General features: G+C 41.2%; 1 protein-coding gene across 1 annotated transcript in view; it reads left to right on the top strand.

Annotated features, from left to right (window-relative positions):
• The window catches only part of Adam32 (ADAM metallopeptidase domain 32), a 102,963-nt gene that overhangs the window by 28,502 nt on the left and 48,323 nt on the right, over positions 1 to 26,138 (top strand). Inside the window, exons 8-13 of the mRNA XM_036166914.1 lie at positions 3,837 to 3,901; positions 5,003 to 5,074; positions 5,276 to 5,442; positions 14,922 to 15,003; positions 15,530 to 15,666; positions 18,928 to 19,105. Of these exons, the coding sequence (XP_036022807.1) occupies positions 3,837 to 3,901; positions 5,003 to 5,074; positions 5,276 to 5,442; positions 14,922 to 15,003; positions 15,530 to 15,666; positions 18,928 to 19,105 (701 nt within the window). The remainder of the gene's footprint in view (positions 1 to 3,836; positions 3,902 to 5,002; positions 5,075 to 5,275; positions 5,443 to 14,921; positions 15,004 to 15,529; positions 15,667 to 18,927; positions 19,106 to 26,138) is intronic.

Below are 26,138 nucleotides of genomic sequence, written 5' to 3'. Positions count from 1 at the left end.
CATGTCCTTGTCCAGGGTGTGCCCTGAACAGTCTGGGTATGTCCAACAGTTCTGTTAGGGACATTTCAATAATAAGGTGGAAAAGAATTGATGTCTCCCTCCTGTTGAGCAGGCCTTAAGACCAATTAGATAACTGTTGGTTGTTGTCAAGACATGAGTGCCACTACTGTATCTTTATGGATGTCTTACCAGGATGGTCATTGTTGTGGTTCATAGGCACCATAACTGGGTAGGACTATTGATTGTTTTGCTCTCTTGGCAGCTAGCAGTTACCTTCTGGTACTAAGCTAGTCCTTAGAAAAGGAGGCTTTGGGGTCAGATCTAGCTCCAATCATCCAAGTCCTGTGTACTATTATAGTATAGATAGCCTATACTGTTCTGGGAGTCTCTTGAATTCTCCTGACCAACAGTTCAAAGAGAGGTTTCTTGTGCTTGGTGCTGGAAATTTTTGCTAGTCTATGGCTCTTGATGGGAGACTGCTGGCACTCTGTCTATATATGTATATACTTACACTTATACACACTATATGTAATTCTAGGTAGATATAAAGTAGTATGATTCCTTATGGCTTTTCAAACACCCTTCATGTTATTTTTCCCTCCTCCCTCTCTCCCCCACTCACCACTTCCTATCACCTGTACCCTGCTGTCCCTTCACTTATATCCCCCCCCCCCACCTGTCACGGTCTCTTTTTAGTTTTCCTGGTTTCTGTAGTTTCTCTAGGTTCTATACACACTTCTAAAGATTTGGAGTTAGGAACCAAGTCTGAGTTACCTCACTCACTATGCTCTTTCCTAGTTTCACCCATTTACCTGCAAATTTCAGTTTTCTGTACAACTGACTAGCATTCCGCAGTATGTATAACACATTTCCATCATTGATTCATTAACTTAAATTTTTACCGTAATTATGGTCAGATGGGGTGCACAGAATGATATCAGCTTTTCTGAATTTCTTCTGATTTGTTTTGTGTCTTAGTATATGGTTTAAAAGCTTCCATGTGCTGCTGAGTAGGATGTATATTCTTTTGTGTTTGGATGGAATATTCTTTAGATATCTGTTAATTCTGATGTTTCTCTGCTTTTGTCTGGAAGATCTGTATATTGGAAGCATTGACATACATAGTTAAAATCACCTACTATAAACTGCTTGAGTTAATCTATGTCTTTAATTCCAATACTATACTTTTTATGAAAAAGTGTGCACTGGAGTTGAATACATATATGGTTAGGAGTATAACGTTGGAATGAATGTCCTTTAGTTTGAAGTCTGTTTTGTTGTCAGCTACTAGGAGAGTGATGTCTGTTTGCTACCTGGTATTATGTGCTTGGAGTATTTTTTTTCTATCTTTCCATTTTAAAGTGGTACCTATTTTTAAAGGTAACACAAATTTTATCTATCTATTGTTTTTTCTTTGGTGGCTAGAGAGACAGCCCTGAGTGCTGGGAGCTGTATTCTTACATTTTTGGTTGAGAGCCATCTCTCTAGCCCTTATTTATTTTTGTTGTTGACATTTTTGGACATGGCCTGTATATAGCCCTGACTGTCCTGGAACTCACTATATAGACCAGGGTGGCTTCAAAATCCCAGAGATTTGCCTGCCTCTGGTTGTTTACTGATGAGATTAAAGGCCTCTGTCACTAAGCCTGACTCAAGAGGAGTGTTTTTGTAGACAACAGATAGATGGATTTTGTTTCTTAATCCACTGAGCCAGCCCATAAGTTGAGGCCATAATTAATGTTATTATTGTAAAGTATGTATTGATTGCAGCCATTTTGTGGTGTTGTTGTGTTTGTAGTCATACTTTGTGTTTTAGTCATTATAGCTTCATTTGTTTATTTGTTTGTTTTTCCCTACAGTCTTCTGCTATGGCTGATCCTCTCTTCAGTTGAAAGTATTGCTTTCAGGGTGAGCTTAGGGGTGGTTTAGTGAGCATGAATCTTTGGATCTTTCTGTATCATGGGAAGATTTCTCCTTCAATGATGCAGATAGTATTGCTATGAAAAGTAGTCTAAAATGGCATCCGTGGTCTTTTAAAGCATGGAGAGCATTCACACAGGATCCCCTTTTAGTTTTCATGTATAAATCAGCTATTCTGATGGGTTCTCTTTTATTTAATAACTTGTGTCTTTTTTCTTGCAGCTTCCAATACTTTCTTTGTTCATATTGTTTTAGCTATGATATGCCATGCTGAGTTTCTTTTCCTATTGTGTGTATACGGTTCTTTAGGCTTCTTGTATTTGTATGGGTGTGTCTTTCCTTTGTTTGGGAGAAGTTTTCGTCTGTGCTGTTCACTTAGGATTCTTCTTCATCTATTCCTAGAATTCAAAAGATTAGTCTTTTGATGGTATCAAATTATCCTTTTCTGTGCTTAAAAAAACAACAACCCAACTTCCTGCTTTTTGCTTGCGTGGTCTGATTGCTCTTCTTTGTCTCTAAGTCCTTCCGTTCTGCCTCTGCTTGACCCATTCCACCTATAGGGCTTTTCACTGAGTTTTCTGACTGGTTTGCTGAGTTTTTCAACTCCGTCTTCATTTCAGCTTGAGTTCTCGTCAGTGTTTCTATCTCTTTCTTGAGTCCAGTTATCAAATCCAGGATCGCTTTTGTTATTTCCATCAGCCTTGGATTTGTGTTTTCTTGGGCTCCACTTGGTGTTTGTTCTCTTTAAGACACAGAGAAGAAACTTTATAAGGCCCTTGAATCATTTGTTCTTTTATTTATTTTTTATTTTTATTTTTTGCCATCCTTAATGTTTATTGTAAAAACCATCCAGACTTTCATATGAATTTAAAATCTCAGTATTATAATGGAGAAAACCCCATCCTGTCATGTGCAGGATACATCAACATTTGTCAAGTTCAATGAAAAACACTGGGCTGTTTTGGAAGACCCTCACACCCATTCTCCAGAGTGACATAATTTAAAGTTATTTCTCTACTCAAGGAAGTCTGGGTTCCCATGTTTCTTGCTGGATGGGGGGGGGGGCTGGCAGGATGTGCACAGGTGGGCGCTCTAAGAGCACAGGTAGCAGTCAGGCCGCGGGCTGAACTGGGCTGTAGTGTTTTCCCTGCAGCTGTGGACCAGTAGCTTTGATGAGGAACCGGGAGACAAGACTTGCATTGCAGTCATATCACAAAGTATGTGGCCCCAGGAGGCAATGAAACACAGCCATCATTTTGTAGCCTTCTGAAAAGTTTCTGCATCCTGCTGAGCCTCTCTACCAGTGCAGCAATCCAAATGAGACCAAATTAGAAAAAGCCCCGGTTAAGTGTTCCTGGGTGATTCTCTGGCCCCCCCAGAGAGGAGACAGGGATGAGAGACTAGAACGTGTCTGTTTTTTTTGGGGGGAGGAGGGGGACAGTTTATCCTGTGGAAGTGGTCTTGAGCATCTCTGAGGGAGGAGCTGTGTTTGGCAGGACCTTCTAAGGGGCAGGGTCTTGGCAGAGAGGTAGGGCTTCCACCAGAACATTCTAGACTCTTTGAGTATATGGATGCCAGGCTTCCACCAGAATGCCTTGCACATCTGTACCACCTCTAAAGTGAAAGTTTAAGCTGCTTCTGACATTCAGGTCAAACAGATGGTGTAGAGAGCATGGTGTTTCATTCCAGTTTTAGGGTTTGAAGAGTCAACAGATTGAAAGCTATGGATCAACTGGCTGGCTTCACAGCCAGTATTCCTCGTACCAGGTTCCTTGCTCTAACACGCAGGCACTCCGTGTCAGCTTCCCTAGCTTGCACTTGCTGTGAGTGCTGCCCTAATCACGTTAATAAAGAGTCCCAAGGAAATACATCATGCAAATGTAAACTTTTGTGTGTTTTTCTTCCTTTCCAGTCAGAATCACCTTTAAAACAATTGTTTCCTCTCTATTTAGAGATGACGATTGTGGTGGACAAAGGCTTGGTATGTGCTTTGAGTTTTCTCTTATGTATTTGTTGGATTAGTAACTAAGAGCACTTGATCCTCTGCCAGAGGTCCCAGGTTTGAATCCCAGCCCCGCGTGATGACTCCCAACTATCTATAACTCTAACCCCAAGGGATCCAATGCCCTATTCTGACGTGAGGGCACAAGGCATGCATGTGGTGTACTTAGACACAAAATAATAAAACAAATAAACCTAAAAAACACCTTAAAAAAGGAGTTGCAAAATGTTGACGCGCTTTGGTGTCGGGCCTTAAATACTTTGTGTAAATGTGTGATTACCCCTGGCTAGAGGCAATCTCCTCACTTTCCATTGTAGACAGCACAGGGTAGCAATTTGCTAACTGAAAACCAAATAGTTGAGACCACCCAGTAGGAGACAGTTCTGGCAAGCCTGCAGAGCAAGAGGATGGCTATGAAGCCAGAGAGTGTTCCATCCTGTAAGTTTTTGCTGACCATGGTGGCTAGTGTATCTGCCCATACTATAAGACGCAGGCATTTGGTGCTACACCTGTCCCACGCCATTTTTTTTTTTTTTTTCTAAAAGGAAGGTAGATGTCTTAAGATTCTTGGCTTCCATAAACAAGTCATATGGCCTTTAGGGATATATGCATTTTTCAGTTTTAGTCTGATGGTCCAGATTTGATTATCACCCTTGTGGACTATCACAGAGAACAGAAATAACATGTTAGCAGTCCCATTCTTTACATTGTAGAGCTTGCCAAAAATCCAGAGTGGAGGTCAGAAATAAGGAGATTTGAGGGAGAATAGTACTTGATTTATTACACTTCTGGGAGTGGCCAGGGGAGGCGTTTAAAATGATAGGGCCTACCAGATGGCATCCAGGGTCAATCCTTGTTTCAGTGCTGACATATACACCTGCTTGTATTGGGTGTGTATGTACGTATATGTGTATGATGTGTACATATGTGTTCTGTAATAGTCTCACATTGGGAATTGTGTATCTTATTTGAAACGCTGAAAGTTTTTTATCAGCCTCAAACTTCTGATAGTAGCTGTAAATATCAAAAACATCATATAAAAATAAGATTTTTAACTATAAAATCATTTCCATCTTTTAGTGTGATTACCTGGGCTATGACAGCATGATTATAACAAATAAAATCATTGATATCATCAGTCTTATAAATTCAGTAAGTATTTTCCTTTTTATACCAACACTTTTCATTTTTGAAGTTATCATTTGCACTAACTTGATTTGGCATTTCTGAATAATTAAGTCATTCATATAAAAAGAATGTGGATTTGTGAAAATTTCAAAATATTTCCTAGGGTAGGGCATTTATAAACTAAGACAGATTAATTTTGTGTCTATTCATTTCTTCTGTTTTTAGGTGTTTTCCAAACTCAAGGTTAATGTTGTGTTATCCTCATTGGAGCTGTGGTCCGACAGAAATAGGATTTCTACAGTTGGTGAAGCAGATGAATTATTGCATCGGTTTTTAGAATGGAAGAAATCGTATCTGACCCTAAGACCCCATGATGTTGCGTATTTATTTGTGTAAGCATGTTATTCACATCTGATTACTCAGGCACTTCATCCAATGCTTACACTCTCTGATTGCCAGGCAATGAAAAAGGATGAATAACATTTGTTTCTAAGCTTAGTAATATTTTGTAAATCAATAAGGTGAAATTTATAGAGCTTCATCCACTTTATGACTCCCCCCCCCCCCCAAGACAGGGTTTCTCTGTGTAGCTTTGGAGCCTGTCCTGGAACTCACTCGGTAGCCCAGGCTGGCCTCAAACTCACAGAGATCCACCTGCCTCTGCCTTCTGAGTGCTGGGATTGAAGGCGTGCGCCACCACCACCAGGCCAATTTATGACTCTTAAGATGAGTAGTTGAACAAGAACCTGCATGCTGTCATGACAAAGCTGACTCTTAAACACCAAGAAAGATCCAAGATTCATCTAGTGAAGTTTATATGTTGGTTATACAGTTGGCAAAGGCTGGGTGTGAAGTTGTTTATAGGTACTTATATGAATGGATTTTCGGCATTATTTTAAAATGTTAGCTTAAAGATGATAAATGGTAGTTATGCATTTGTAATTGCATTCATAATAGAAATGCTAGCAATATACAACAGATGTCTTTATATGCGTGCATTTATCTCTAAATATATGCAACACAACTAATTTTGATATAGTATAAAGAGGGATACAGTTTGATTTTCTGACACCTGGATAGACTAGCACTCTGTCACACATTTGCTCTGTGAACACCCTTTTAGAGGTTTTACAGGGCTTCAAGCAATTTGATTGGTCCATTTGGGAAGGGCTGATGTTTTTAATGTTGTACTTATCTTCATTATATGGAACATTCCAGTCAGTGAGTATGGATACATTCCTCTAGTTTTCAAATTATTCTTCTAGTCTCCTGGAAAACTTTTACAGTTTTTTTTTTTTTTTTTGGAACTCTTCCAGATAACTGGTATTTATATGTCTAGGTCTTTTATTATTTTTGCCAATGTTAATATTTTTAATGCTCTGCTATATTTTTTAGAGATATATGGAAATGTAGCTAATTTCTGTAAGTACTGTCTTAGTCATCTTCTATTGCTGTGAAGAGACATCATAACCAAGGCAACTCTTATGAAAGAAAGAATTTAATTGGGGCTTGCTTACAGTTTCAGAGATTTAGTTCATTATCATCAATCGTAATGGGGAATATGGTAGCATGCAGACATACAGGGTGCTGGAGAAGTAGCTGAGAATTATATCCTGATCTCAAGGCAGGAGAGAGACAGAGAGAGAGAACGCGAGCGCGCTAATGGGGTTGGCATGGGCTTCTGAAACCTAAAACCCACCCCTAGTGACACACTTCCTTCAATAAGGCCATATCAATTCCAACAAGACCTCAGCTCCCAATCCTTATAATCTTTTCAAATAGTTCAGCTCCCTAGTGACTAAACATTCAAATACAGGAGCCTATGAGGGGCCATTCTTATTCAAACCACTACAAGTACCAAAGTATTTTTTTTTTGTTATTGCCTTTTTGAAAGAATTTTTGAAATTATAAATACAATTATCCAAAATCATTTTTTATATCCACAGACTTTTTTTTAAATTATTTTTTTATTTTACAAGTTTTCTTCTTATAGATACAGGCATAGAGGATGATTTCCAGGCACCCCCTCATCACACCTTTTCAGCTCCATTAGTATTGTTAATTTTTTGCATTGGGTGGTACTTTTACAACTAACGAAGCAATATTGATACACAACTATTAACTGAAGTGCATGGCTTACCTTAAAGTATGTTTTCTGTGTGGTATGAACTCATTATTAATATTCAGTAAATTAATGATGTTAAGGTGTTTTAATAATTTTTTCATACTTATTTATTGACTTTGTGTGTGTGTGCATGTGTGTGTGCGTGTGCATGTGCGTGTGTGTGCGTGTGCATGTGCGTGTGTGTGTGTGTGTGTGTGTGTGTGTGTGTGTGTTGTGTGTACATATATGTATACTCTACAGGATGCATGAGGAGGTCAGAGGCAGACTTTCAGAAGTCCACTCTTTCTTTCCATCATGTGGACTCCTGGGATAAAGCTCAGGTGCTCAGGTTGAGAGGTCAGCTCCTTTATCCACTGAGCCATCTCCTGGCCCCAGTGTGTTCTGATTTTGCATGTAAAATCATGTCATCTGAAAGTTACAAGTGTAGTTAGTGCACAGGAGTGATGGTAATATTTTTTGTGTCTTTTTTTTTTTTTTAATCTGAAAGGAGAAATCTTGACTTCCTAATATTAGGGACAATTATTCGCAATGGAGCTGGTGCGAAATCTATTCAGTAAATCCAGGAATTAGCCTCCCATTTTAAAGTAAGGTTTTAAAATCATGTTAACTTTTACCAAGTGACTTTTCTTTGGGTTCTTTTTTTTTTTTTTTTTTTTTGATATCTAGACTACCGATACTGTCTCGTGTGGCCAGGTTTGGTTTGTTAATGTTTTTGTGACTTCGTGTTTTCTGCGTGTGAAGTTTTTGTAAGATTCATCTTTGTTTCTAAGATGATGGTGGTGTACTTGTCAACTGATGTTTACATTTTTTTTTTGTCTTCTAGGTAGTATTTTTTCTCAGTTTATTTATACTTTTCAGTTTCTCTTCCTAACCATAAGTGGTTAGTTAAAATTTAAAAACAGTCATTGATGATAATTTATCTGTTTCTTAGTGACAGTTTCTAGAATTTGGCTACAAATAGCTGGGCTCATCACAGTTATGTTTCTTAGCAGACTCTCATTATTGGTTTGCATATAGGCTTTTGTTTGTTTGTTTTGTTTTTGGAGACAGGGTTTCTCTGTGGCTGCCCAGGAACTCACTTTGTAGACCAGGCTGGCCTCAAACTCACAGAGATCCACCTGCCCCAGGCTGCAAGCTGGATCATGAATAAGAACTGGTTCATCTCTCCAGCAATAGTCACCTTTCGATGAACTCACAGAAGCAGAATTGAGACAAGCATCCTGACTAGACCCGTCTTTGCATAGTTCCTCTTTTTAAAATTTAAATTCAGAAGCTCATGTTAAGACTTAAAAAGAGAAAGATCTGCAACCACTAGACGGCTGAGTTTGGTTTTTCACTGACATCATACTGACTATAAATACCCTCCACTGTCTCTCTCAATGTTGTCTATTTAACTGGTTTATCCAGATAGGAAGCAAAGCTTAAGCAATCAGGCTATTGGAGTTGAGGCTTTTTTTTTTTAACACCATGAATCAAAAAGAAACTTGAGATTAACTGAACACTTAAAATTTACATAAGCATTTACTTACAAATTAATTTGGTATCATGTGAATGATATAAAAACCTATGTGCATGCAGGCAATGCGCGTACACACACAGTTATATGAAAAGACAGAAAATGATTTTATCTTTTTTCTAGATTTATTGGTTTTATGCGTATGAGTGTTTTGCGGGCACGTATATGTCTGTGCACCATGCGTGTGTCTGGCGCTCATAGAGGTCGTAAGAGGGCATTGGATCCCCTGGAACTGGAGTCCTAGGCAAATGTGAGCCGCCATCTGACATAGGCACTAGAAACTGAATTAGGTTCCTCCGGAAGAGTGGCATGTGCTTTTCACTGCTAGGTCATTTTTCTAGACTACAGTTGTCAGCTTCAAGGTTGAGCTGTTTATCCTATTATGTTTTGCAGCAATGAACAGCACTAATCTCAAATTTGTACTTTTAAGGGTCTAACGCAGTAGTTCTCAGCCTTTGGAGGGTCACATATCAGATATCTTGCATATCAGGTATTTACATTACTATTCATAACAGTAGCAAAATTATAGTTGTGAAGTAGCAATGTAAATAACTTTATGGTTGGGGGTCACTGCAACATGAGGAACTGTGTTAAAGGGTCGCAACCTTAGGAAGGTTGAGGACCACTGGTCTGAAGTAAACTTTTAAAAGCAGGGAGCCTGACCTGATGGTTGACAAGGCTTTAGTCAGCTGAGCAAACACCAATAGCTTGGTTTTCAACATGTCCTTTAGTTAGAGAAGATAACATCCAGATTTTGAATGTGTGTCAGGATTATATTTCCAGTAAACCTCACTGTGAAAAAGAAATTCTAAAAAGATCTTTAAGGGGGGTTGGGGATTTAGCTCAGTGGTAGAGCGCTTGCCTAGCAAGCACAAGGCCCTGGGTTCGGTGCTCAGCTCTGGCAAAAAAAAAAAAAAAAAAAAGAAAAAAAAGATCTTTTAGGTGAGTATATATTACATATATATATAATTTAAATGTATTACATATATAATTTAAATGTCTTAATAAGCAAATAATATTAAGAATATTCCTGAAAAATAAATACATAGCAATTAGTCTAATGAAGATTTTTAAGACACATCACTTAGAAGTACTTTGGTTAATGTTAGCATTTTTATGTCCTGAGATTTTTATGTTACCAATGACTATTAACAAATAAAATTTTAAATAAATTTTTTCCTTTGGAACCTATTTTGGAAAGAATTCCTTATAAAAATCTATGCATATACATTGGCTTTTATAGCTTAATAAAATTTTCATCTTATCATTCCAATGAGTGTTTTATATAAACAAATAGCAGTTTAAACTTTCATAGAACACTTAATAGACCCAGATACTATTTTGATAGATTTTTAAGAGGTTTAGAGTACACAAGATGATAAGGTAGCTAATGTTTATTGGGCCTTTTAATATACCACTAGAATACTCACATTTACATTCATAATTACAATGCACAATTGCATTTTAACTGGACATGCCAACAATATATAATAAAAACTAATAATGATTTCAGTGCACAAAATAAATGAAAAATTGAAGAGGCCATAGGTTTTGTTACTTAGTTCTACTTTGGGACACAAAACAACACATGAAAGTTAACAGAGACACGTATGACAGCTACATGAAGTCCAGGAACACGCAGTAAAAATGGAACAGCAAAAATCAAGTGGAAAGTTCATCCCGTCTCTTTAAGAGATGAGAAAGGCTTAGTAGCACCATACTCCAAGGGGCTAAAGGTGACATTTGTCACGTGGACTTAAGACAATATTTTTCCTTACATGTTTAGAACTAAACTACCGGAGGGGGGAGATGGGTGCTTTTGCTGATGGAAATGCTTTCCTCGATGTCCATTTAGGCCAAAGCTTTTCCCTCTTTCAGCTTGTGGTGAGACTGGCCTATATTTCCCATACTTGCAGTAAGTCTAAAAGCAGAAGAAATAAGGGAGCAAGAGACTCCTGGGTCAGGCATCATGGCTTCCCAGAGCAAGTATGGAGTATAGCTGCCCTTCAAGATGAGGCAACATGGAGCAGAAAGCATTAAGGTGACTATCATTTCCTCTAGGAATCCCCAGAGGCCCCCCGAAACAGGAATGTTTCCAGCCAGGGAACGGATGTGAGTCACCTGGTTCCCCATCACACATCATTTATACCTACCCAGTGTAACGGGTAAAGACACAACACACACACACACACACACACACACACACACACACACACACACACAACTGGTTTTTAACCTCTCATAAAATAAGAACACAGTAAGTCTAAACTCACCTATTTTGGTCTTAAAAGTTTTAGAAGTTAGTCCTTTCCTTAGAACAACAAAGGGGAAGAAGCCAACAGAGTTCCCCAAACTAGATAAATGAATTATTAAATAATGATTAACTATCCCACATAAAGGGATAATATTAATCATTCATAAACAACTGCAAAAAAATTAAAGGGGAAGCAATTTTTTATTGAAAAGAGATTTTTAAAGTACATTATGATTGTGGTTTCTCTCCTTCCCCAACTCCTCCTAGGTCCTCCCCACATCCCTACCCACCCAGATCCACAGCCTATCTTTGTTTCTCTCATTAGAAAACACACAAGCATCCAATGAAAGCAAACCAACCAGAATAAGACAAACAGAATAACAACAATAATAATAACCCTCCAAAAATATGATTGGGTTCGTTTTGTGTTGGCTATCTACTGTTGGGCATGGGGCCTGCCCTTAAGAGTGATTTGTATATTTAGTGAGATATCATTGGAGAAAAGAATTTTTCCTTTGCAATCAGTTATCAATTGGGGATAGTGTCTGGAGTAGGGATGGGGCCTCATGTCTGCTTCCCCTCTGGGACCTTATCTGGGTTAGACATGTGCAGGCCCTGTGCATGCCGCCCGAGTCTCTGAGTTCACATGTGCATCCGTCTGGTGTCTAGAAGGCATCTTTTCCTTGGTGTCTCCCATCCCCTCTGGCTCTTACAGTCTTTCTGCCTCCTCTTGCACAGTTTCCAGAGCCACAAGGGGAGGAAACTGACGGAACCATCATCCCTTTTAGGATTGAGTGAGGAAGCACTATTTCTAAACTCATTCCGAGGCTGGCGTAATTCTAACACCTAGACTAGGGCTCTGCAGAACACACTAGAAGCCACGTGTCTGTTGAAACAAACTGACTGTTGACCAAGTTGGGAAAAACATACTGTGAGGAAGGCATTCTCCTTAATAAATGATATTGGAAAACTGGATATCCATATTCCCAACAATGCAATGAGGTTGTTCTATCTTACCATACAGAAAACAAATTCAGATAACATCAGAGATGTAAATGTAGTGCTGCAGAGGTGACTCAGCAGTTAAGGGAACCTAACTGCTTTTCTGGCTGACTGGGTTCCAGTGCCAGCAGCCATGTCTGGTGGCTCCAGGGGATCCAATGCTTCTGGCTTCTGAGGGGGACCTGTGCTCAAGAGGACATCCTTGCCCCCCCACCCCCACATACACATACATATAGTTAAAAATAGTCTTTGAAAAGGACTTAAATACAACATCAGAATGTGCTGGCTAGTTTTATGTCAACTTGACACAAGTTAGTTGTTTGAGGGGAGGAAACCTCAGTTGGGAAAATGCCTCCATAAGATCAGGCTGCAGGCAGGCCTGTAGGCGGTTTCTTAAGTGCGATGAGAGGGCCCAGCCCATTGTGGGTGGTGCCACCCATAGGTTAGTGGTTCTGGGTTCTGTAAGAAAGCAGGTTGAGCAAGGCATGATGAGCAAGCCAGTAGGCAGCACCTTCCGTGGCCTCTGCATCAGCACCTGCCTCCAGGATCCTGCCCTGCTTGAGTTCCTGTCCTGACTTCCATCAGTGATGAACTGTGATGTGGAGGTGCAAGCCAAATAACCCTTTCCTTCCCGACTCGCTTTTAATCATGATGTTTCATCACAACAGTAGTAGCCCTGACTAAGATACCGAAGCCACAAAAGAACTGCCAGAAACGGGGAGAAGCTCAGTGATGTTGTTCAGAGGTAGGATTTTTTGTTTTTGATGGAACGTCAGAAGCAGTGTGCAACATAGTTGTAGAGCACTTGCTTAGCACCCATCCATTGATAAGGCTGGCAAGCCTCAGAACTACATAAACTGATGTGGTGGTGTGTGCCGTATTCCCAGTACTTGAGAGAGAGAGATGGGGGTACTGGAAGTTCAGAATCTTCCCCGGCTATATAGGGAGTCCAAAGCCAGCCTGGGCTACCTGAAACCCTTTCTCCAAGCCAACCAGCCAACCACAGCCTTGGAAACAAACCAAATTAATGGGGTTACATGGAACTAAATAAAGAGCTTCTGCCTAGGAAACACTCAGCAGAATTAAAAGGCAACCCTATAGAATTTGATCAACTTTTATAAATTTGCAATTGATAATATATAATGAACACACACACACACACACACACACACACACACACACACACACATCTCCAAAGCAAATAAACAAGCCAGCAAAAATGCTTTGTTTCAAATATTGGTTATGTGGACTTGTTTCCTTGGTAATGTGGCTGATGAAAGATGCTAACCTGCCTCGGGTTGGGCCAATGCAGGAGCGTCTAGACCAGAACCAAGCCTGTGAGTGTGGAGATGGGGCAGGAGTACAGTCGGTCCCTGTCTGCCCCTCCATGAGTTCTGTACCTGTATGTTCTGTGATGGATTTTACCTTCATGCATCCATCCTCTGGTGCAGGACACCTTGAATGTTTCTGGGGCAGTCAGGCTGGTATGGGGAAGTACCCCCGGTCTGTGCTTCCCTGAGGAGGAAGTCCTTGTCTTCATTCTGAAGGTTAGGTTGGGGGTGCAGCATTATTTATTAGTTGGGAATTCATTTTCTTTAACTACCCATCCTCACTTGGTCTGCTTGTAATATGTCTGATGAGGAGGCTCGGGCATTAGTGTGATAGATTCCTTTATATGTAAAGTGACATTTTCTCCTGCCTTTTTAAGAACATTCTCTTTTTTTGCTTCATCCTTTTGATTGTTTGACTTGACATTTATGCCTCAGGACTGTACAATTTAAGAATCCTTTGAACTTCTTGCATCTGGGGGCCTGTGTCTTCTGCTCGCTCTTGGCAGGGGAGTCTGGCCTTAAGGAATTGTGACACAGTGTAGGTACAGCACTTGTTGTGCAAGCATGAGGACTGAGTTTGAGGCCACGTGAAAAGCCAAGTGTGGTGGCACTTGTTACCTCAGTGCCAGGAAGGCAGGGACGGCGTTGATGAGGGATTTTCAATCAGTCAGCCTGCCTAGCCTAGTCAGCCAGCTCCAGGTCCCAGTGAGACTGGAAAAAAAAAAGATGGCCGGCTTCTGAGGGTTGACCTTTGGCCTCCACATGTGTACATACTCACATCCACCCCCTTAATCTCCCTGCCCCAGTCTCATGTATTAAGCAAGTTTGTGTGTGTGTTTTTTTGTTTGGTGTGTGTATGTGAGTATGTGAGTGCATGCATGTGAGTGTGTGCATGTGAGTGCACCAGGCCTCATGCTTTTGACCTGTTAAACAAAGCCCTTCTTGGCTCATAGCTGATGGTGATTGGAGAGGCGAGAGGATGTATGTTTTCCTCTTAGCTTTTGTAAAGCCGTCGTGTGTCTCTGTTCTGCATTGTGGTACTTGGCCCTAGGCACATCAGCAGAACAGCCGTTGGTCCCCCCCACCTTCATTTTCTTGCCTTCTTGTGGTGTGAAATACACTAAGCACCTCCCCTCAGCCTTCTTGAGGATGTTATCGCAGGCATGAGCTTTTGTGAGATCAGATAGTGGGCTCACTGACCTCGAGCTCCTTCTTTCTCCAAGCTGGGTAAAAATGGTGAGCTAAGAAATAATAAAGTCCTTCCCCTAAGACACTGTCACATTCTCTACAAAAAAAAAAAAGTGGCACATTGTTTCCATGCAGCGAGTTTTGTTGTTAGCACTGGAGAAAAAGTGTTTGATCCAAACATCAGAGCCGTGACTTGGCTTACCTCAACCACAGGTGAGGAGAGCGACAAGGCCAGCAGAGAGACGTGGGTGCTTTGTGTGGTTTGTAGATCGGAGCATGGAGTCCAGTGTAGTTGAGACTCCTCTAAATTCCCACAATTAGGGACATATTTAACCAATGAACATTGACTTACTTCAGAGTAGGATTTTTCTGAATTAGGGCCCTTAAATTTTCAAGAATTCTCACAGGTCAGTTGCTCACTGGGATTAATTACAAATGTGTGTTTATGTGTTTAGTTATAACGAGTACCCAAATTATGTGGGAGCAACGTATCCTGGAAAGATGTGTACTGAGAAATACTCTGCAGGAGTCACAATGGTATGTTCTTATCCAATCTGTAGAGGGTGTGAGATGTCGGCACTGAAGTGATGGAGGAGTGACCGTGGTTACAGTCTGTTGGCCAGGCCTAGATGAGAACCTAGGACTGCGCAGGGGAGGCAGGACGCTGGGTGAGGGGGAGTCACTGGGGAGACACGCTTCAAGAATGAGGCTTTTTACAAAATCTATTTAACTTTTGGAAAGCCAGGATAGTCTTGAAGATTAAGAAGGGGGAGGGATATATATGGTTTATATAAAAACTTAGGTAATCCCTTTGTAATTAAGACAGAGATAAATATTAGCAATGGAAGAGAATAGAGTTAAAAAATGGGAAATGCACAGAGCTCAACACTGACTGGATGCTTGTATCAGTACCTTTCCTAAGAGGAACTCCAGGTTTTCACCCATCCAAAGAAACATGTCCATTACTGTGAAGGATTTGATACAAAATAAAAGGGCCCCAACTGGGAAAAGTCCTTTTATCATTCAACGGTGCCTTCTCTTTTGGACCCCTTTGTCGCTTTAGTACCCCAAGAACATGACTCTGGAGGCCTTTTCTGTTGTCGTCACCCAGATGCTTGGTCTCAGTCTGGGAATATCATACGATGACCCAGCGAAATGCCACTGCCCAGAAACTGTCTGCGTCATGGCTCCGACAGCTGTGTGAGTTTTCCAAAAATGCTTGTTAGTTGTGTTTATTTTATGTTAAGTGTAGTGTTTCCTTACAGTCTAAATGAACTATGAGGAGATCAAGCTCATGACAAAATATGTACCTTCACCTTAAACATGAGAGCAGTAGAATGTGAGCAATACTATTAACAATTCCAGTCAAGGCGGACAAGTTCAATGTGCAATACACAGGTCAAGGAATGTTCCTTAGATATGTATTGTGTGAAATGTATCTATTTTTCCAGCAAGGATCCTTTAAAATATGTTTGAAGATGATAACACATGTCTTTTTTTTTTTTGGTTTTTGAGACAGGGTTTCTCTGTGCAGCTTTGCACCTTTCCTGGAACTCACTCTGTAGACCAGGCTGGCCTTGAACTTACAGAGATCCACCTGCCTCTGCCTCCCGAGTGCTGGGATTAAAGGTGTGCGCCACTACCGCTGCTGCTGCCACCACCACCTGGCTTTTTTTTTTTAAAGGTTGTTTTTTTTTTTTTTAAGATTTATTTATTTATTATTATTCTGCCTGCATGTGTCCCTGCAGGCCAGAAGAGGTCACCAGATCTTATTACAGGTGGTTGTGAGCCACCATGTGGTTGCTGGGAATTGAACTCAGGACCTCTGGAAGAGCAGCCAGTGCTCTTAACCGCTGAGCCATCTCTCCAGCCCTCCCCATGTCGTTTATTTATTTATTTATTTATTTATTTATTTATTTATTTATTTATTTATTTATTTTAAGGCAGAGCTTTTGTGTTTACTTGATTAGTTTGATGTGGAAAACAAACAAACAAACAAACAAACAAACAAACAAACAAACAAGGAGTGTCAGCTGGAGGCTCAATTCAAATGTGTGGTGCTTGTGTTACTTTGCAAAAATAGGTTGAACCTTCTGGGATTTGCTTTGCTAGTATTTAAATGGCTATTCTTTTACTTAAGAAAAAGTCTAAGAAGGAAAAAAGACAAAGCTGCCATTGAGTTCATTCTGTGCTGGCCAAACTGCTTCTGGGAACAGGGCCTGCCCTGGAGGATGTATCAACATACACCCAGTGAGACTCCACTGGAGAAAACTGGTTTTCCGCCTGTTAGTGGGTATCGATTGCAGAGACCGTCTTGACTGTGTGTCCGCTTCCCTCTCCCAGTGCTGGGATGCTATCTAGCTTGCACCTGCACAGGCCTCCTTTGTGCTACCGAGGTCTCTATGAGTTTGTAGAGCATCAGCACTTGGGTGTCAGGAAAGCGCTGTTTCTTCAGAGTCACCCGCCACATCTGCCTCTTACAATCTTTCCGCCTCCCCTTTCAGCTGGCTCCCTGAGCCCCGGGGGAGGGGTGTGATGGAGATGTCCCATTTAGGACCGAGGGTTCCAAAGTCTCCCGCTCTCTCTGCACATTATCCTGCTGAGGGTGTAATTTCCCTTTACTGCAAACTGAAGCTTCCCCGATGTGGGCTGATCAAGGACGTGATCTATGGGCGCAATAGTTCATTTTTTCCATGGTGACGCTCTTTCACCCTCAGCAGGCTTATTGCTACTAGGTTTTTTCTTTCTTTCTTTCTTTTTTTTTTTTTTTAACTATTGCCAATGTGATCTTTTTCTATTTTTTTCTCTCAGAAAGTTCAACACACACACACACACACACACACACACACACACACACACACACACAGAGAGAGAGAGAGAGAGAGAGAGAGAGAGAGAGAGAGAGAGAGAGAGAGAGACAGACAGACACAGAGACAGAGAGAGACTATTTTCTGTATCTTGATTTTGGGTCCTGCAATTTTATTGAAAGTGTTTATCAGATATAAATGTTTTCTGATGGGGTCTGTGGGGTCTTTCAAGTATAGAATGTCATCTGTAAAGAGGGATAGTTTGACATTTTTCTTTCCTAATTTTGTTCCATTTTATTTTTCTCTTTTCTTTAAAAAATATTTTATTTTAAATGCTGTGTGTGTGTGTGTGTGTGTGTGTGTACCTGTGGAGGCCAGAAGAGGTGGATCTCCATGGAGCTGGAATCACACACAGTTGTGAGCCACCCCATGTGGGTTCTGGGAACCTATCTTGGGTCATCATGCCCTCTTAATTGCAGAGACATTCCTCCAGACCCCTCTTTATCTCTTTGTTTTTGAGACAGGGTCTCACTATGTAGACCAGGCTAGCCTCGAGCTCACAGAAATCTACCTGCAGACACGTGCCGCCACACCCTGCTCTTTCTTCTTTCTTGGTGCTCTAGCTGAGACTTCAAACACTACTAAACAAAAGGACAAAGAGTGGGGACCCTTGTTCCAGACCTGACAAGAAAAGGTCTCAATATTTTTCCATTCAGAATAATGTTGGTCATAGGTTTGTCTCCCGAAGTCTTTATGTATGTTCCAACTGCTTCTAGTTTCTTCAGGATTTTTATCATAAAGATATGTTGAACTTTGTCAAATGACATTTTTGCATCTCTTGAAATAATCACGTGATTGCTGCCCACAATTCTATTTTTAAGGTACTTTACATTTATTGATATGTATATGTTGAATTAACCTTGCATTCCTGGGATGAAACTAACTTAATTGTGACATACTGTCTTCTTAAGATGGTCTTAAATTCTGTTTGTAATTCTTTGGTTGAGAAATTTTGCATCTCTGTTCCTCAGAGAAATTGTTCTGTTGCTGTATCGTTATTCAGTTCTTGTCTGAGGGGAAGGTTGGTTTCATAGAATGAGTATGGAAATGTTTCTTATCTTTCTGTTTTGTGGAACAGCTGAGAAACTCTTGATATTAGAGAATTTAGCAGGGAGTATACTTGGTCCTGAGGTTTTGTTTATGGGGAGATTTAATTACTCTCAATGCCGTTTACAGATTTATATAAATTGTTGACATCTTTTGGCTTTAATTTTGGTAGATTACATGCATTTAGAAGTTTATCTATTTCTTCCAGATTTCCCCTAGTGATATTCTGATTTTATTGGAGTCTGTCTTCATAATTTTCTTTCGATCTCTAATTTTATTAACTTGATTCCTTTCTTTCATTTGGTAGTATCTAATCGAGTCCTTTAATCTATTATAAAATCATGTCTTTTACTATTGATTTGTATTTATTTTTTTAAGTAACAAAATGTGGTGAATAAAAATCACATGACCTCCTCCAGAATAATTATGAACACTTATTAGGAGCATTTGCTATCATCTATTAAACAATATCGTGAAGCTAACATATGATATGGGGCTATGCTTTGAGATGCTTTCAGCTAATGACAGTATATGAATTCATTTTTAGGCAATCTACAGGTATGAAGGTGTTTAGCAATTGCAGTTTGAGTGACTTTGAACATTTTATATCTAATGTGGGTGCCAAATGCCTTCAGAATAAGCCACAAATGCAAGTTAGTCCAAGACCCATCTGTGGAAATGGAATAGTGGAGGGAAATGAAATCTGTGATTGTGGCTCCGAACAAGTGAGTATGTCATCTAGAGAAATGGATAACAAACTCATTGTTTTAGCCTTTCTTTGTTGGAATGTTACATGTCTAAACTGAGTACCGTGTGGAGTACTGCTATGAACGATTTCATAACTGGATGTTTGAATTTAATCTGTCATCAATCCAACCCGTCATTTTTAGGACATAGCTTTCCCATGGGGTTAGCAGTATGATGAGGGAACCAGTCATACACTGTGGAGTGAACTTCAGGTAATTTTGAGCATTTGTGTGTCCTGACAACACAGTGAATGCACACAGTCCAGAATACAGTGCTTTTGGGTACTGCACTATCTACAGTGATAATGCAAATCCCTTTAAATACAATATACACATGGGCATGAATTACTGGTTTGCATGTTCCATTAAAAAAGGGGGGATTGTTACTATCTTGTAGAACAAGTCCTCCTTCTTTATTGTTAAATTACTCTTAAAAGTTTTTTTTTTTTTTTTGAGCTGAGGATCGAACCCAGGGCCTTGTGCTTGCTAGGCAAGCACTCTACCACTGAGCTAAATCCCCAACCCAAAAGTTTTCTTTTTTAAAAAAGATTTATTTATTTATTATGTATACAGTATTCTGTCTGCATGTATCCCTGCCCACCAGAAGAGGGCGCCAGATCTCATTACAGATGGTTGTGAGCCACCATGTGGGTGCTGGGAATTGAACTCAGGACCTTTGAAAGGGCAGTCAGTCCTCTTAACCTCTGAGCCATCTCTGCAGCCCAAAAGTTTTCTTTTGAAAACCACCTTTACCGGGGGTGTGCTCTCCACAGACTAAAAGGGACCAATCACACAGACAGGAAGATGGGCTTGGCAAACGGAAGCGACTATGGCTACAACCACGTACAGCCCCCGACTGCCATTCCTGAGACTTCTCACACCGCTCTTGGGTTTTCCCCTTGAGTCCATCTCCAGGCAGCCCGAGACAAATCCTGTAGATTACCTCAGCTGAGCTGGCTGGTGTAATCTGCTTCTTCTTTTCCTCCTCCCTCCTTCCCTTCCCCTTCCTTCTCTCTCTCCCCTCTCCCCCTCCCTCCTTCCCTTCCCCTTACTTCCCTCTCTCCCCTCTCCCCCTCCCTCCCTCCTCCCCTTCCTTCCCTCTCTCCCCTCTCCCCCTCCCTCCCTCCTTCCCTTCCTTCTCTCTCTCTCCCCTCTCCCTCCCTCCCTCCTTCCCTTCCCCTTCCTTCCCTCTTTCCCCTCTTCCCCTCCCTCCCTCCTTCACTTCCTTCTCTCTCCCCCCTCTCCCCTCTCCCCCTCCCTCCCTCCCTCCCTCCCTCCTTCCCTTCCCCTTCCTTCTCTCTCCCCCCTCTCCCCTCTCCCCCTCCCTCCCTCCCTCCCTCCCTCCTTCTCTTCCCCTTCCTTCTCTCTCTCCCCTCCCCCTCCCTCCTTCCCTTCCCCTTCCTTCTCTCTCTCCCCTCTCCCTCCTTCCCTTCCCCTTCCTTCTCTCTCTCCCCTCCCCCTCCCTCCTTCCCTTCCCCTTACTTCCCTTCCCTCTCTCCCCTCTCCCCCTCCCTCCCTCCTCCCCTTCCTTCCCTCTCTCCCCTCCCCCTCCCTCCTTCCCTTCCCCTTCCTTCTCTCTCTCCCCTCTCCCTCTCCCTCCTTCCCTTCCTTCCCTCTCTCCCCTCTCCCTCTCCCTCCTTCCCTTCCCCTTCCTTCTCTCTCCCCCCTCTCCCCTCTCCCCCTCCCTCCCTCCCTTCCTCCCTCCCTCCCTCCTTCTCTTCCCCTTCCTTCTCTCTCTCCCCTCTCCCTCTCCCTCCTTCCCTTCCCCTTCCTTCTCTCTCTCCCCTCCCCCTCCCTCCTTCCCTTCCCCTTACTTCCCTTCCCTCTCTCCCCTCTCCCCCTCCCTCCCTCCTCCCCTTCCTTCCCTCTCTCCCCTCTCCCTCTCCCTCCTTCCCTTCCCCTTCCTTCCCTCTCTCCCCTCTCCCTCTCCCTCTGTAGGATTTCGGATACTTTGCCCCTTGTGTCATGCCACATAGTAGTTTTCATCTTTATTTCGCATACTTCCTCTCTGCTACAAAACGTCATGGACTGTAACCCTCAAGTTTATCCCTGGCTCCTCTGATCCGCACACCACGCTCCACAGCTCTCTTCGTTAGTGCCACCGCATTTCGGTGTTATAACTCGTTTGTGTATTTAGTACTCGGCCAGGGTGGTGGCTTTCTGCTTCATTCTTTTTATTTAGAATTTCTTTGGCTTTTATGGTCTGCTGTGGCACTATTGACAATTTAGATTTTTTTTTTCTACTTCTCTGAAGAATGTCATTGTTAATTTGGTAGGGATGGCAAGCTTTCCCTCAGTTTGATTAGAGTGAGCATATTTACCAAATTCTAGCTTATGAAAGTAGGATGCCTTTTCATTTTTTTTTTCTGGTGCCTTACTCACTTTCTTGATTAGATTTATTCCTGTGTGTTTGTAAGACTGTGAATGGGATTGCTGTTGTGAGTTCTGCAGGTGTCTTGTTATTTGCATATAAAGAAGCCAATGAATGAAGTTGTATCATTTGTAGAAAATGGATGTGACTGGAGGTGATCCGATTAGGTGAATTAAGCTAGTCTCAGAAAGACAAATACAGCACATTTTCTCTCATATGTAGTTCTGATATTCTGTATAAGTACATAACCATGTATGTAAATCTGACATGGCAGTAAGATTAGGGAACAAGGAGACTGATGGGAGAAGGGAAGAGCAAGGAAGGGGAAGATAGAGGATGTGGAAGGGGATATGCTCACTGAACAATACATCTGTGAAAATGTCCTATGTAACATACTAATTCATACAATGAATAATCAGTCACAAAAACTGAAACATGCTAAAAAGCACTGAATTTTATATTTTCATATTTATTTATGGTTTTTTGGGTAGAGTTCTTTTTGCTTCTTTTCCTAAATGTCCAACAATGTTTTTGTTTTACAAAAATGTATATTTTGACTTCTTCCTTTCCTGTTTGGAAGCTCTTTTTTGTTTGTTTATTTGGTTTTGAGTTTTTCGAGACAGGGTTTCTCTGTAGTTTTGGTGCCTGTCCTGGATCTCACTCTGTAGACCAGGTTAGCCTTGAACTCACAGAGATCTGCCAGCCTCTGCCTCCTGAGTGCTGGGATTAAAGGCGTGCGCCACCCCCACCCCCCCACCCCCCCACCCCCCCACCCCCCCACCCCCGCCGCTGGAAGCTCTTAATGTGTCTCTGATCTTACTATTATGACTAAGACTTCAAATATATTTGAATAAAAGAGGTGGAGTGGGCAGACTTCTGGTTGTTCTAGAGGACTGCTGTAGGGTTTTCCTGTTCAGTGTGGTCGAGGCTCTGGCTTTTTCTTTTTTTATTATGGAGCGTTGTTGAATTTGGGGGCTATTTTGATTAGTATTCCCATTGAATAAGTAGCTGCTTTTGGAAGATGGTCATGTTCACAATATTACTTATACAGCTACATGAACATGGGAAATCTTTCTGTTTTCTGTCTTCCTAAATATCCTTCTTCAGAGATTTGAAAGTTTTCATTGCTGAGGTCTCATCTGCTTGGGCAGGGTTATCCCAAGATCTTTGATATCTTTGAGGCTATTATAAATGCAAGTGTGCCCATGAGCTCTTTTTGAGGAGGTTTGTTGGTGGATGGAAAAGCTACTGAGTTCTGTAAGTTAATATTGTATCCTTCCATTTCATTGAAATTGTTGATTAATTCTAGAAATTTTCTGGTAGAATTTTCTGATCTCCTATGTATAGTATCATGTCATTTGCCAACAGGGATAATTTGACGTCTTCTTTTTCCTACCTGCATCCCATGAATTGATGTGACTGACTTATTGCTTCGGGTAGTGCTTCAAGCACTATACTGAAAGGGAGTGGGGATAATGGAGAACGTGTCTCATTTCTGATTTCAACAGGATTGCTTCAAGGTTTATTCCACTTAGGGTGATGTTGGCTGTGGGGGTGTCATATGTAGCCTTTATGTTCAGGGATGTTCCCTCTAGTCCTCCTCTCTAGGACTTTCATCATGAAAGGCAGTTGGATTTATTTTTATCAGAGTCTCTTTCTCCATCTACTGAGTGCATTTATATGATTGATTACATTTACTGACTTACATATGTTGAACCATCTCTGCATTTTGGGGATAAAGCGAACTTGATCATAGTGGCTGATCTTGGTATATGCCTGGTCCATGTTGGCTAGTATTTTTGCATCTGTGTTCATCAGGGTTATTGGTCTGTCTTTTTAATTTTTTCCTGTGTGTGTGTGTGTGTGTGTGTGTGTGTGTGTGTGTGTGTGTGTATGTGTGTATCTTTACCTGGTTTTGATATTAAAATAATACCAGAATGAGTTTGGAGATACTCTATTTTTTGAATAATTTAAGGAGTTTTGGTTGTAGATTTTTGAAAGTCTGATTGGATTCTGCTATGGCTCCATCTGGGCCTTGGCTTTTTTTTTTTTTTTTTAACTTGGCTGGCTATCTATAAGTGTTTTAATTCCCTAATTTGCTATGGGCCTGTTTAGATCTCTTGGGGTAACTTTGGTAATTTGAATGAATGTGTAAATGAATTCACTTCTTTTAGATCTCCCAACTTGACAGAATACAGGTTTTTCAAGCATTTTTTTATAGTGTCCCCGAATTTCTTCATAGTGTTTCCCTATTCATGTATGGTAATGTCAGTTTGGAACCTCTTTTCCTTTCTCTTGGCTTGGTTGGCCAAGCGTCTGTCGGTCTTCTTTAGCATCTCAAAGACTCAGCTTCTAGATTCATCGATTCCTTGTATCGTTTTCTTTGTTTATGCTTCATCCATTTCGGCTGTGGTCTTTATTATTTCTTACCACCTACTGGTTTGTGTTTGTTGTATGTTTTTTCTCCTCCTCAAATTTTGAATTGCACCATTAAGCTATTTATTTGTGCCTTTTCTGTTTTTTTTTTTTTTCATACATTTTCATTGTATCCTATCTCCCCACCCCACCCCCACATCTTCTCTCAGGTCATACCCACCTTCCCCTCACCGCTCAATTTCATGTTCTCTCACAAAGCAAAAAGGGAAAACCAAATCAAACAAACCAATAAGACAAAAGTACCACAACAAACTGAAAAGCGTGCACACACACACACACACACACACACACACACACACACACACCCCAAACAAAACCCCCCAACAAACAAACCACGGAGTCCACATCATGTTGGACAACTACTCCTGGGCATGTAGCCTGCCCTGGAGTGTGGTTGGATACATTTAGTGACACTCCATAAGAGAAAACTGGTTTTATCAACTTATCAGTTACATACTATATCAACTACAGATGTCTTCTTAGTTAGAGGTGGGATTTTGTGTCCGCTTCCCCTTTTCAATGCTGGGATTTTGTTCCATTTGAACCTGTGCAGGTCCTGTGTATGCTGTCAGTCTCTCTGAGTCCATGTGTGTATCTGCCTTGTTGTGTCTGCTTTCATGGAGTTATCCACCACTTCAGGCTCTTACAATCTTTCTGACTCTCCTTCTGTATATATCCCTGAGTCTTGAGAAGAGGATTAAGACACATCTATTTTAGGGATGAATGCCCTGGAGTCTCTTATTGTCTGTATATTGTCCAGCTGCAGGTCTCTGTTTAATTGCCATCCACTCAAAAAACAAAACAAAACAAAAACGAAAAAACAAACAAGCAAAATACTCCTGATGTGTGCTGAGTGATGCACTGACCTACAGGTATAGAAATGCCATTAGAAGTCATTTTATTGCTATGTACCTTAAGCAGAATTGTCACAATAGATGATCCCCCCTGCGGCCCATGACCTATTTAGTCTCAGGCATCTGGTATGGGTCCCATCCCATAGAGTGGACCATAATCCCATCAAAACATGGGTGGTTACTCTCATAACATTTGTGCCATTACTGTACCAGTATACCGGGCTAACACATTGCTGTCATAGGTCACAAGGTTTGTAGCTGATGATAGTTTTCAGAGCACCTCCCAGCATTATGAATGATTGTCATAGGGATGAAACTTCTAGTTGAGCCCAAGCTCAGTTTCTCCATCTTCAATGACATAAGTGTTGTCTTCAGCAAGAGGGCCTTACCAGTAGGTGGTGGACAGCATCCAACAGGCAATAACCTGTGATGTTTGGGGGATTCCATGGGACCACTTTGGCCAATGACTCAATAAGATGTAACTCATTCCTACTAATGGTGAGTTTCCTTAGTGGCGTAAGATGTCTGGTTGGGGCACTGGCTTTCCTATTACGTGGTGACTCCATTTAAACTCCTTTCATATATGTATATGTTTAGGAAACTTCTACAGTAGTAGGTTTCCATATGGTTTTTTAGAAGGCCTTTTGTGTTATCGTCCTTATGCTCTAAAGCATAAGATGTTTAGTTGGGGCTTTGTCTCCTCCATTATTTGATGATTCTGCTTAGATTTATTCCATATATATGTATGTATTTTAAGAAACCTCTATTGTGGTAGGTTTCCATATGACCCCTCAAATGGCCCTTAGTGCTAGCTGTCCTTCCCCATGTTACCTCACTTACTTCAGTGTTGCATCTCCCTCTTCATTTAATCCTTGTCTTAGTTAGTGTTTCTGTTGCTGCACAGAGACGTCACAACCACTGCAACTCTTGTAATAAAAGAACAATTAATTGGTGCTGGCTTACCATCTCAGAAGTTTAGTCCATAGGAGCTGAGAGTCCTATATCTTGATCCGCAGGTAGTAGTAAGTAAGCTGACTTGAGCTTTGGAGACCTCAAAGCCCACCCCCTAGTGACACACCTCCTCCAATAAGGCCACACCTCCTAATATTGCCACTCCCTATGAGCCTATGGGGGCCATTTTCTTTCAAACTACCACAATCCTCCCATTCCAGTCTCCCCATTTCTCTCTAACTATATATTCTATTTCCCTTTCCCTGGGAGATCATTCTTCCCTGTGTTGTTCCTTACTCTATTCCTAACCTCTGTGGTTATTCAGATACTAGCATGCTTATTGAATGCTTAAAAGAGAACATCTGCATATGAGAGAAGACATATATTTGTCATATTTGAG

This window comes from Onychomys torridus, chromosome 17 (genome assembly GCF_903995425.1).
Source record: "Onychomys torridus chromosome 17, mOncTor1.1, whole genome shotgun sequence".
NCBI lineage: Eukaryota > Metazoa > Chordata > Mammalia > Rodentia > Cricetidae > Onychomys > Onychomys torridus.
The sequence above is the reverse complement of the archived record's forward strand: the minus strand, read 5'-3'. Positions and strand labels throughout refer to the sequence as shown.